General features: G+C 38.7%; 2 protein-coding genes across 2 annotated transcripts; both read left to right on the top strand.

Annotated features, from left to right (window-relative positions):
- The first annotated feature begins 348 nt into the window (after positions 1–348).
- Positions 349–4,590, top strand: LOC122970227 (histone H3.3). Its single transcript, XM_044336314.1, has 5 exons — positions 349–466; positions 1,783–1,951; positions 2,612–2,733; positions 3,307–3,381; positions 3,892–4,590. Exons 2-5 carry the CDS (start codon positions 1,840–1,842, stop codon positions 4,018–4,020), a joined length of 438 nt encoding a protein of 145 aa, XP_044192249.1. The 5' UTR covers positions 349–466; positions 1,783–1,839; the 3' UTR covers positions 4,021–4,590.
- An 85-nt stretch (positions 4,591–4,675) lies between these two features.
- LOC122970225 (LIM/homeobox protein Awh-like) lies at positions 4,676–12,507 on the top strand. The gene is made up of 7 exons (XM_044336311.1): positions 4,676–5,299; positions 6,043–6,175; positions 7,982–8,184; positions 9,142–9,250; positions 9,378–9,513; positions 10,293–10,525; positions 11,623–12,507. The coding sequence occupies exons 2-7, from the start codon at positions 6,050–6,052 to the stop codon at positions 12,019–12,021; spliced, it is 1,206 nt and encodes a 401-aa protein (XP_044192246.1). The 5' UTR covers positions 4,676–5,299; positions 6,043–6,049; the 3' UTR covers positions 12,022–12,507.
- Positions 12,508–13,331: the final 824 nt, after the last annotated feature.

Below are 13,331 nucleotides of genomic sequence, written 5' to 3'. Positions count from 1 at the left end.
AGTAGTAGTAGTAGTAGTAGTAGTATCATTATCATTATTATTATTATTATTATCTTTAAAGTATAATTTTAAAATTTTATTCTATGTAAACTCTGCTTGTAAAATCTATGTAAAATCTGCTTGACTGGCTTTTTAAAGAGATTTCCAATCAACTTTCTTCTGTTTCCATTCAGTCTCAAGGTGCGTTTCAGTCTTCAAGCGGGACGAGCTCGATTTATGAAGTAGTCTCACTGAAACGTACAATGTGTACGCTGAGGCTCAGTTCCCGCCCATGTGGCGATTTCAGATTAATCTCATCAAGCGCTCCCCAAAAGCTTGTCCCGCCCACTTAGTCCATGCCGATTGGTTGATCTGGCGAAGAGGCGTCGTTTGAATTTCAGTTGGATGCTGTTGTTGTCTGCTCGGCGTCAGTCGGACTTTTAAAGTTGTGTTTCCAGTGTTTCAGGAATTATATTCAGCTCCACAGGTGCGTTTAAAGCTCTTTTATTGCGTTGATAAAGTTTTACAACTGTATGACTTCTGTTGCAAACATAAAATAGCACCTAAAACACACGTTAACGTTAAACTGACTGAGGAGCTAACGTGCTAGCAAGCCGTTATTTTTTAAAAATATACAGCAACACGATGTTTTAGCTTTAAAATAACTTACTCATGTTGTGTTTAATGTTAGGATTATACGTTGATGTTCCAGTTGTGGGTTAAAATCCTCCCTATCTTCCTCCTAACGTTACTCTAATATTGATTTAAATGTTTGAATGGGTTTGATTTGAATTTAGCGTTAGTTAAAGGACATGTTATTTGTGTAAACAGATCACGTGTTTTATATTTGTAATTAATTTTGATCACTGTTGATATGTGTTTTGGGGTCTTTTTAGTCTTTGGTCTCCAGGGTTATTGATTTTGGCAGTGATTTATTAGGTGATTTATACATTTTGTTTTGGTCAATGAGGGTCTGAGGATTTGATTGTGAAAGTTGTTTAAGTTGCTTCACTATTTTTGCACTTTTCTGTTGTTTGGGAATGTAAATGCAGCCCTCTGGTCCTGGCTTGTATGAATATTTGGTGTCTTGTAGACTCATGCAGGCTGTGAACGGTCGTATTCATGACAGGAGCTTTAAAGGACGGGCCATAATCATTCCTCCTGTTCATACTGAGCATTAGAAGATCCCCTCATAATGCACTTACAATGGAAGTGATGGAGGACAAAATCCATCCTTTAATTCCAGTGTTTATAATAAAAACAGTAAACTACACGGTGTAGCAGTGTGGTTTGCATCTAACAAATGTTTTCATTAAGGTCTTTGTCCTGATTAACTAACCTAAATTGTGGCTTCATAAAATAAAGTAGTTCAAAATTAGGGCTGCAACCAATGATTACTTTCATTATTGATTAATCTGTCAATTAATGTCTTGATTAATTGATGAATTGTTTGGACTATCGATTAATCAACCAAATGTTGCAGCTTAGCTCGATTAATAACGCCACTGAGCAGGACCCTAAAGCTCCAGGGTCCCTGTTGTAAGGCAGGACATGACCTTTGACCTCCCTGTGGAAGATGAAGTTATCTGCCTCTCATGAGGGGCGACTTCCTTAGACTACAACTAAATCTAGAGGAGAGAATGAAGACGTCACCTGTGGCTTTATTGTTAACAATACATACAAAAGAGTCAAATTAAAGGAATAAAATCTCAAATATAAAAGTCAGTATACACGTTTTCTAAGGTGACGACTTCCTGGTTTGTTTTTTTAACTAATGAGCACATGATGTCCTTCCTCTTGCAGGCAGATCTCGGCTGCAGTCTTTTTCTTCTTGTGTTCCTGACCTGTGTGTTGGAGGCGATGCGGCATGATGATTCAGCCAGCCGGAGGAAGGGCAAAACCCCTAAACGTCGGCCCCCGCAGCCGTCCCCGAGTTCAAAGACCCGGTCCCCGAGGCGGAGCGGAGTTTCAAGTGAGAGTGATGGAAGCAGCGGGGCTGACATCTGCACTCATGATTATGTTCCAGTCACAGAAATAAGCCACTGCTTTTGTCAAATCTAAATATGAGTAAAACTCTGAAAACCAGGAAAGGTCACCTAACAACAAAAGCCCTTTTCAGACACGGAATGTGTTACATCTCTGGCTTCATGAGAAGAACGTCCTCAGCGACTTCAAATTGTCTCTTTCACAGCATTTCATAGTTTAATAAACTGATTTTGTTTTCTGTGTGCATCAGAGATGAAGATTGGATAAAAAAAAAATGCATTACAGTGATCTTAGAGTACGGAACAAAGCCCATGTAATGTCTCTACATGTTTGACTGCTGTTGTGGGCTTTATGTTCATCTGACAGCGTTCAGTTCAGTCTTGTGTTCAGAGTGTTTCAGAAATATTTCAGGTCTGATCTCAGATGATTGCCATTGTGACTTACGTAAAGTGACCTCTGCGCTTTTTCAGACATGAGACGAACATGTTAAATTACTGTCAGATTAACGTGAAGGGAACAAGATAATGTTTGAATTTTTATTTAAAAAATGACTTAAATGATAAATCGATTATCAAATATGCTGCTGACTGATTTCCTGGCGAACAGCTAATCCTTACATCTCCTAACCACTCTATCTTTTTTGCAGAGAGGCCTGCTGGGACTCCCAAGAAGAGAAGGTTTCGTCCAGGAACTAAAGCCTTAATGGAGATCCGTAAATACCAGAAGAGCACCGACCTCCTGCTCAGGAAGGGACCTTTCTCCCGCCTGGTGAGTCAAACCGCAAGAAACCCCTGAGGTAAACATTCACAGATGGGGCAGGATTCATAAAATCCAGAGATCAATCTTTGCATTCGCGCCTTTACTCAGTAAACATGTACATGTGAGCTAAATGTTGTTCGTCTGCAGTGGTTACTTGTTGTAAATGGTTGAGTTAGGGCTGCAGGATGTATAAAATGTCTTCATTGTGGAAATGGAGTTATTGCAACGTGCACAAAAAGGCATTGTAGGTTAAAAAGTAACGTCTTTCTGCATTTGCCCAAGAAAAAAAATCCTCAGTCCAGTTTTATAACCAGGAAATGTGTTGACACTTCAGCCTGTAATGTTCAAGGATTCATTTACATGATTAAAATATAAAAATTATAAAGACTAAAGCTCAAGTTAAGAGAAAACTGAAATTTCAGAGGATTTCATGGTTGTGTGGAAAGAACTACAGACTGAATAAATATAGTAATCTTTAGATATATAATTAGTGAATTGCAACAGAAGTTTACTTGTTTTCTTGCTCCTGTGTGACTGAGGTCCCGTTTGATTTAAAAACCTTTCTTCCTCCTCTCGGTTCAGGTTCGCGAGGTGTGTCAGAATTTTTCCAGGGAAGCTCTCAGGTGGCAGGTGTATGCTCTTCTGGCCCTGCAGGAGGTAAGCAGCGTCCTCGAGCAGCACAAACACCACAGATTCAGAGGGGAGGCTCAGGTAGAGTTTACTCGAGACAAGTATTTCACTGGAGGATAAAGTATGAACGGAGTTGCCTGGGTGCGATACTTTGGGTTTTAAAAAAAACGCCAGACACTGAAAACCTGGACTTCTTGAAGAGTAAATCCTAAAAATATACATCTGATTGTAGAGTTTATTCACTGCACTTCAGCTGCCTTGATGCCTGAAAACTGCTGATCGGAAGCAGTAAAACTCACTGAACATAAAACTATGAGATCGGTGAGTAATTAAGTTGTTGTGTTGACAAGTTATTTTTGTTTAAATCAGTCAATCAGCGACTAAGATCCATCTCTACGTACGTCGGTATTGTATGAAGACAGACTGAGAAAAAAACCGAACTTGTCCTTTTAAATTGTTAAAAAAACATTGCTTTGAATTCTGTCGTTAAATCTGCCGTGATCTGACTTCACCTGCGTCCCTCCCTCTTCCTCCCAGGCGGCCGAGGCGTTTCTCGTCATGTTGTTCTCCGACGCCAACCTGTGCGCCATCCACGCCAAGCGGGTTACCCTGTTCCCCCGCGACGTCCAGCTGGCCAGAAGGATCCGAGGAGCGGAGAACCTATAAAAACCACAGACAAGGACAAGAAGGACTTTTTTTTTTTTTTTTTTTTTTTTTTTTTTTACAACTTTAGTCTGTCATGATGCTTCGATACTGTGGGACTCTACATCCGTGTTTGGCTGCAGACATCAAACTGGAACTTCAAGATGATGAAATTCATCGTTTCATATCTAAATTAAAGCGAGATGAATCTGAAAAAAAATGTACATTTTGCCAAGCATGGACTTAAATTATGTAGGAACTTGAATATGTAAAACGTTTGACGCTTTTCTGCTTCAACATCTTTCAGAAAACTTTAGGTTTCATGTTTTTGGTATAGTTCATAAAAAAGGACGCAAGTTCAAGTTCAGCTCCTTTTTAACAATAATCGTCCTTGTCAAGCGGCTGTATTTTTAAACATTGTTGAAGTATTTTTATTGTACAGAATAGACTAAATATATCTGCTGTTAATGATCACTGCTCTGTGTTTTATTGATTTTTTTTTTTATATATTATTGATGTGTGCATTTTGTGTCCATTTTAATGAGTTTCAAGTACATTAATTTTGTGAATAAACAGTAAGATTTTTTTCTATTATGTACCTGATGTCTTATTTTGGATGCAAGCAAACATTTAATGTCATTATGTCTCCTTGTATGATGTTACTGGTTGTGTTTTTTCAGTTAAACAGGAAAAAAAAAACTCACATAAAAGAAGCAGGTTTGGTCCAAACGCAGCTGAGGGATTGAGGGAAATCTCCAGGTCTATCTGTCTTTTCATCCTCGAGCTCTGATCCCAGATGTCCTTTTAAACACCCTTTGTGTTTTTTAATTGGTCCCAGGGGTGAGCCCCCCCCCCCCGCCCATCTGCTCACCTGCCGGCCAATAAGATCACTTCTTACCTGCGCCCTGAGCTAGCTGGGCCTCTTGTTTACAGGTGTGTGCCGGGACGTCACCTGGGACAACGCGAGGCGGGAGGGACGGGTGCTGATCCCGCTGTCGGTTCATCTGCAGTGGAAGCTGATCTCAGGTCAGGAAACCGATCCCAAAACCACAAGACGGGCGGCTGCAGAGAGAAACACCTGGAGGAGAGAGAGAGCGCTCAGGTGGTTGACAGCCGGGAGGAAAATATCCAAAGTGCACGACAGAAAACACAAAACAACAAAGCAAAGAGAGGAGTTTGTTTTTCCCCACATAGAGTGTTTTTGGTCGGAAGAGAAGCTCAGGACTCTCTGAAGCTGCTGAAGTCGTCTTCTTAAAGGTTCATACAGAGGAAAATACCAACCAGGAGCTTCTAAACTAGACCGGTAAGATCTCATTCATCTCCTCCCTCCTCTTCTGTCTACCTGGATAAAACAGTGAAAGCCAGGATATAATTTTCTTTACGACTGACATCTTCTGGGTATCTGCAAGTCTTTAAAAAGCACTGAATTCAGTTCCCTCAAAAAAGTCCTGACAAATTAAAAGCTTAAAATTCATTAACAACATTTCCTCCGGCTGTTGACTAACAGATGTTACATCTATAAACTACAAGTGATACTGGTGAGACAGTGGATTGTGCTGCAGGAAGCTGTTTCATCCTTTTTTTGTGGAGTTCAGTCCTGCAGCAAACACTCACTGCTGTACAGTAGCTAAGAAGCTAATCAACAATAGCAAAAAACTTATTACGCCACCTATCTATCTGGTCCAGCTCATGTTTATTGTATAATTATAATAAAAGAACATTTTTACCAGCTAGCCTTTGAGAGTTTTTATATATTTATATATTTTAAAAGTCAAAAAAGCTTTCACACTCTGAAAGATGTCTCTTATTTTTATGTATATTTTTAAAAAATTGTTAGATAAGGTTTTGTAACAGAAAGCAACAACCGTTATGTCAGATCACTTTATGTAATTCTTCCTCCCGGTGTCACAGTTTGGCTCTGTGTGTTTGTGTCCGACATTGGTTTATTAATAGAGACATTAAATGAGTCTGTTTTTAGTTCTCTACTGTTCTCTACTTGGCTGTGATTACCAAGTGGACAGATAATTGTCTCCTCTACCTTCTCAGGACAATCATGATGTCTCCAGATGACCGAGCCCTCGAGGACCTGTTGTACTGCAGCGACCTTGGTGACGAGGCGGAGGCAGGGGAGCTGGGCGGCGCCCCGGCAAGGACGGAGGAGAGCGCTGCCATAGATAATGTGAGCATCAAGGCAACATCGTTATTAAAGGATAGATTCACAATTTTTTTTAAAGTGTGTCTTAAAACAACAGTCAGGTGCCGATATGAACAGTGAAAGAGGTTTTCCTGGCTGTAAACATTCCTCCTAAAAGATCCCCTTCAAATTTTGTCCCCCATCACTTACATTGTAAGTGCATTATGAAGGGATCCTCTAATGGTCAGTATGAACAGGAGGGGTGTTTATGGTCTGTCCTTTAAAGCTCCTGTCATGAATACAACTGTTCACAGCCTGCATGAGTCTACAAGACACCAAATATTCATACAAGCCAGGACCAGACGGCTGCATTTACATTCCCAAACTACAGAAAAAGTGCAAAAATAGAGAAGCAACTTAAACAACTTTCACAATCAAATCATCAGACCATCATTGACTAAAACCCAATGTATAAATCATTTAATAAATCACTGTCAAAAGCATTTATGTAACACTGGAGAAATCAGAGTAAATAACTCAACAGTCACTGTTTTACAGTGGTGGAAGAAGTATTGAAACATTTTACTAGTAAAGTAAAAATAGAAATACTATAGTATGAAGTAAAATTCTTATATTCAAAATCCTACTAAAAGTGAAAAATAGTAGTACAAAAGTAAAATTTGTATCAAATTATTGTCTTAAAGGTCATTTAATTTGCCTTTTTCGGCACCGATCAAGATAAAAATATGTCACAGTAAAAATAAATCTCAATAAAGTGATCAAACTTAAGTACAAATATAAAATACATCATCTGTTTTACTTGTAATAATGCGATATGAAAACTAACTAGTACATATAGCTGTGAAATAAATGTAGTGCGGTAAAAATTACAATATTTCCCCCATGAAATGTATCATAAATTGGAAAAACTCAAATCAAGTACAAGTACCTCAGAATTGCACTTAAGCACTGTACTTAACTTTAAGCATTTTGTCAGGCTAATAAATGGAAAAGTAATTCTCTTAAATCATATTTTGTACAGTACAAAAGAAAATGGGATTTACTTTCCGCTTCACACAAATCACATTTTTTATTTACTAACCATGAAGCGATCAAAAGAAAATCAATCTGCGACTGTTTTGATAGTCATTTAAGTCATTCATCAAGCAAAAATACCAAACATTTGATGGTTGCAGCTTCTCAGATGAGAGAATTTGTTGCTTTTGCTTTTAATTTGAGATATATTGAATATATTTGTTTTTTTTTTTAATTGCAAAATCAAATTTGATTTGATGATGTCACCTACGGTTGCAAGTAATGATTATTTGCAGCCCACAACTTTACTGTTTTGGTTCACTCTCAGCGTTCTCACAGCGTTGTTTTCAGAGAAAAAGCTCTTAAAAAGCCACTGTAAACTACCTGCTCAGCACCAAACGGCAACATAGTGGTTAGCTGTAGACTAGCTGGTGAACATAGTGGAGCATTTAGCAGCTACAGAGCCAGATATTTCCCTCAGGAGTTGGTGGAGAACAAAAACAGAGCTAAAAGAGAGTGAATATTGGACTTACATTCACCAGGTGGACAGAAACACGACTCCAAATGAATGATAATGTTGCTCCGTAACTGCTGGATGTGGAAATAAGCAACTGTTCAACAACAAGTTCAACATATCAACTGAAAAGATGATGATGTGTCAGTGTTGTGTTCACAAAAAACCCCCAAACTGGACGAAATTGTGATGGTCATTTTCACAACTTAAACATTTTTTCAAATTTCGGTAAAATCCTCCCGTCCTGTCTGGTTGTCACCAGTAACTTTCATTTTTATCAATGAATTGAAATCTTTCTCCAGACTCCAGCAGCTGTTTCTATCCAGGAGCCAATGACGTGTGCCGGCTGTGGCGAGCAGGTGTGCGACCGCTTCTTCCTATTGGCTGCAGGCAGCGTGTGGCACGGCGTTTGCCTCCGCTGCAGCCAATGTCATTGTGAGCTGCAGACACACCCCTCGCTCTACTGGAGAGATGGAAACATCTACTGCCAGCAGGACTACTGCAGGTCAGAAAAAATATTCAGTACGTTAAATAAACTGTACTATATAACCTGGGTTTGGAATAATTTACAAGAGAAACTTCAACTGGAAACGCAAGCATGACATTTAATATGAATAGTCTCTCTCATGTCTTTTGGGTCCTGTTTTATTTTCCTGTGTGTGACAGCTGAAAATTAATGATGTTATGTTCTTATGTAGCCCCAGTTTGTTTCTCTCATGTCGTAGCGTTACATTTGAGTCACAGAGCTATGGAAGCACATTTCCACCAGTAAAAGAAAGAGAACAACAAAAAAAAATTTAAAAAATTGTAAGCTTGTATGGTATGCCAAAAAATTTCACTTACCAAGTCAAAATTGTGAGACAAAAATTGAACATAATGAGATAAAAAGACAAAATTATGAGGTAGTAAGTCAGAATTTTGTGATTAAAATTCAAAATTATGAGATAAAAGGACAAATTTTTGGGATTTAAAAAGTCAAAATCTTGAATTATTTCAAAATTATAAGATGTTAAATCAAAATCGTGAGATAAAAAGTCAAAATCATGAAATAAAATGAGAAGTTTACAATCTCATGACATACCATGAGCATTTTTTATAATCTATATAATCTTCTTGTTTCTTTTTTTTGGCATAAATGAGCTTCCATAGAAAGCTAGAATACCCATTAATTACTTGGAGATTATTAATTGTCCTCTGTGGTTTGAAAACTACGACCACATTTATTAAAGTTTTTACGTACTTACATACTTCCACAAATGGAGGATGAATCAGTCCACCTTTGACAGTTTGGAGTTTTTCAGAATAATAAAAACAAAATATTTCAGGATGTTAATTCTTTCCAGGTTTGGATAAAATTTGTGATTTCTGAGGTTTGGGTCCTCAGCAGCAGCCGCAGCATCTCCCGACCTCTGGACGACCACTCTGCTCAGTATTTATTCTTCTATTTTCTCTTCATGGTCAGGATGTTCGGAGGTGGTCAGTGCGCCCGCTGCTTCCAGCCAATCCCAGCGTCTGCTTTGGTCATGAGGTCCGGTGAGCTGACCTTCCATCTTCACTGCTTCTCCTGCGAGGTTAGCTCACAGTTTACAGACATTTACAGAAACCTTTCTAATTCATTCATTCATTCATTCATCTTACTATTAATACAAAAAAAGGGCAAATAAATGCAGATGTTTTTAGGATGATGATGTTTTGCAGGAGTGTGACGTCAAATTAATGCCAGGGAACCTGTACTGCATGCAGGGCCAGAACCTCTACTGTCAGGCACATTATCACAGCGATGGGAGCGTCCCGCTATCCCATAACCCGCCGCCTGAACCAAATCTGAAAGAAGGTGAGTGTTTGGAAATAATATGTAATTTCATCTCTGTTGTACACACAACACCACAAACCTGCACCCACATGTTGTGTGTTGTATGTTTTTTTAATGCTGAAGCACTTTGAGATTCACTGCAAATGAAAAGAGCAGTAAAAATTAAATGTATTAATAATATTTTTATTATATTTAAACTATTTGTCCAGCTGAAATTATCCTGAAAGGTTTGATCATTAGTCTTCAAATTTCAGTTTGCTGCAAGCAGGTGATAAAAATTCTAAATCATTAGATAAAAAGACTAAATTATGTGATTTAAAATCAAATTTTTGAGATAAAAATTCAAAATCTTGATTTAGGTCAAAATTATGAGATTAAAATTCTAAATTGTGGATTAAAAATTCAAAATTATGAGATGGTTAATCAAAATTAAAAGATAAAAAGATGAAATTATAAGATAAAAATTCTATTATGAATTAAAAAGACAAAAGTTTGAGATTAAAAAGTCAAAATTTTTACTTAGGCCAAAATTATGAATTAAAAAAGTCAAAATTATGAGATAAAAAGTGTCAGTTTGCTGCCAGCAGGTGCAAATAGTGAAGTACAGATTTAATATTTGTGAAACATGATTCTTTGTTTCTGTGAAGCTGCAACACTAAACTATGTAGAGGATCGTAACCGTGGTAACTGCGTCTGTGACATCACTGAGACTGAATACTAAGAACATTTGGTACACGACACTGCAGACCTTCAGCTATCAAACAAAACCCTGCGACTCCGCCTGTACATGTGTGAAACAGCTCAAAACCAGATCTCAGGTGACGGGGAGGAGTCTGTCAGCAGTCCCGAGCCACGATTGGATGACAAGGTGACAGGTGGGCGGACCCGCAGGCGGACCAAGCGAATCAGGACGTGTTTCCGCACTGAGCAGCTCAGAGCGCTGGAGTCATATTTCGCCCAGAAGCACAACCCTGACGGAAAAGACTGGACCTGCCTCACCCACAAGACGGGCCTGCCCAAGAGAGTCCTGCAGGTAAGAAACTTATAAAACCAGTGACGTCACAAAATCATCCTCCAATCCAGACCAAGTATGAGGTCATACAGAGTTGAATTAAGTTGTGAGTTTCAGCTTCAAGTCCAAAGAGCAGCTGCACCTGAAACCACAATCTTGAGTCTAGTTTACAGAAAATGTAGAGATGAGTTGCATATTTTGGATTTTTAAGTCCACCTCCTTTCATAATATATCCCGACCAATACAGGATTTTGAATACCAATATTAATACTTGAGAGTTTAAAAAAATAACATAAATAAACTTTTTTAAAAAAACAACTGCGACCAGGAAATTAAGTGTTTTTTTTACAGTTGAGACATAAGATGTAATTTTAAGGTTTTTAACAACATATTACATATATTTTGTGGGGAAAACAAAAAAACCCTGCATCATTATGACACGGTATCTGAGTTAAAGGACGGGTTCACAGTTTTTTTTAAAGTTTTTTTTTAAGCCTAAATGAACATTGAAACCTGTTTTTCTTTCTGTAATCATTCCTCCTGTTCATACTGACCATTAGAAAATCCTTCATAATGATGGGGGACAAAATCCACAGTCCTCTTTCTGTGCAAAAATATATTTAAAAGTTTATCTGAAGCTAATATGAAGCTTCAGCGTCCAAATGAGTCAAATCAAGTAGATATCTTTCAGTCTTTTTAGTGCCAAAGTTCCTCTTTTTGTTACTATACTTCCACCTGCAGCTCAACAGGGAAACACAAAGAGGGAATTTGATGCTAAAAAGACTGTAAATGTGTCAGATATCCACTTGATATGACTAACTCAGACTGTTGAAGCCTCATATAAGCTTCACATCAACTTTTAAATGACTGTGTGGACACACTGTGGATTTTGGCCTCCATCACTTCCATTGAAAGCACATTTGAAGGATCTTTTAATATCCAGTATGAACAGGAGGAATGATTACAGCGAGGAAAACCTCTTTCACTGCTCATATGGACACCTGACTGTTGATTTATGACAGATTTGAAAAATTGTGAACCCGTCTTTCAGATTAAATCTACATTTACAGACGTTTTGTGCCTCGTATGTTTCACCTGTTTCACATATTCTATCTCAGGTGTGGTTTCAGAACGCTCGGGCTAAGTTGAGACGCTCCCTCTCCACCGACGACTCTCAGGTTCACTCCCCCTCCACTCCCCTGAGAGGCGTCACCGCGGCGACCGGCTCCCCGCCTCCGGCCCGCTCCCCTGCCGACCAATCGCAGCCCTTCCCCACCAGCACCATCGACGAGCTGCAGCTCTCCCTGCTCACCGCCCCGCTCAGCCCGGCCCTCAGCCCGGCCGTCAGCCAGTCACACCAGCCGCAAAACCCCGCCTTCTTCCTGGACTACGACTCCCAGAGTGCACCTGGCTGTACCTCCTCTCTGGAGGCATACGGGGACTTTGGGGAGGCCAGAGGTGGAGCAGAGAGCGAAGCTGATCCTGAAGCTGATCCTTTTAGACCACATTACTGCTAGACAAGGCTACTTCTAAAAACAGTAAATACGCAGCTTTAAACTAAAAGAAAACATTAAAGCTTCTCAAATTTTAAGGATTTCTTGCTTTTTTCATTTTATATTATTGTAAATTATTCTCATTTGGGTTTTTTGAGTGACAGATGATGTCACTTTGAGCTCTGGGATTTCATAGGCACTTGTCATCATGTTTTAATCTGCTAAATAATTAATCTATTAAGGAAAAACTACTGAGGAAAATAACAGATTCATGAGTTTGAAGACTTAGCCGATGCCAAAACACTGTAAACTGTCTGACGGTCAGCTTTTCACTCTATACAAACACCTATAAACACATTTTATATCCACAACAAACCAGCACATATTGTGTCATTTGGGTTTTAATTAGTTGAGGTGAACGGGAGACACTGAATTTTCACTTACCTCCACCTGTATGAGCTGTTTTTATGTTATTACCTGAGTGGTGAATAAACCATCAGCTGGTTCCTACATCTCCTCTCTTCAAGCTTCTTATTTGTGCATCACAGCCAGCAACATGTTTACATTCTCCAGAGAAAATATGATTAATGCAATTACATGATTATTCTACATAAATACAGTTTAAATCCAGGTAGTCAGTAATTATAAACTGTATCTCTCTTAGAAGCAAGGAGTCAGTCTATAAACAGAAAGTTTGCTGTTCGTCCTCATGTTTTCTTCCGAATAAGTTTGTCTCACCTTGAAGTTTAGTTTCTGACCTGTCTGATTGTCTCACTGCTCATGTTTCTTGATCCATCAGACTTCTTTTCAGCTATTAATTTGGTGACTACATACCCAATAAATTCAAGAAGTACATTTAAAATTTTTTACATAAAATCTATCCAGTGAATTCTATAATCTCCAAATATGTGGATGTAGATTACTTGTGCTGGTGAAACATCACTTTCTCATACAAACAATAAAAAAGCAACAGGTTCTTAGAATAAATATATTCGATGAAACCCTCTGAGGTCAAATGAATTACCCTTTTCTCATGTCTTTCCTTTTTTTTTAAAAATCTTTTAAATCTTTGTGGCTTTTTTCTGAGTTTTGCTCGTCAGATTCAACAAACTCTCACAAACTTGTAGTAAATCTGGTTTCAGCCTGATGAACGTCGCCTGAGATTTCATCATCAGCATCATCGACGCCCCTAAAATGTCAATGCAAGGCCACCTGTTCGGCTCCGTTTGTGGGCGAGTTTCATTCACAAAAATGTTCCCAAAGAATCAAAAGAAGAATTTGAAGTTGCTGCTGTCAGAAACCAGCGGACACATTTATCAGCGTCAGTAGTCGTA

Source organism: Thunnus albacares, chromosome 19, assembly GCF_914725855.1.
Source record: "Thunnus albacares chromosome 19, fThuAlb1.1, whole genome shotgun sequence".
NCBI lineage: Eukaryota > Metazoa > Chordata > Actinopteri > Scombriformes > Scombridae > Thunnus > Thunnus albacares.
The sequence above is the reverse complement of the archived record's forward strand: the minus strand, read 5'-3'. Positions and strand labels throughout refer to the sequence as shown.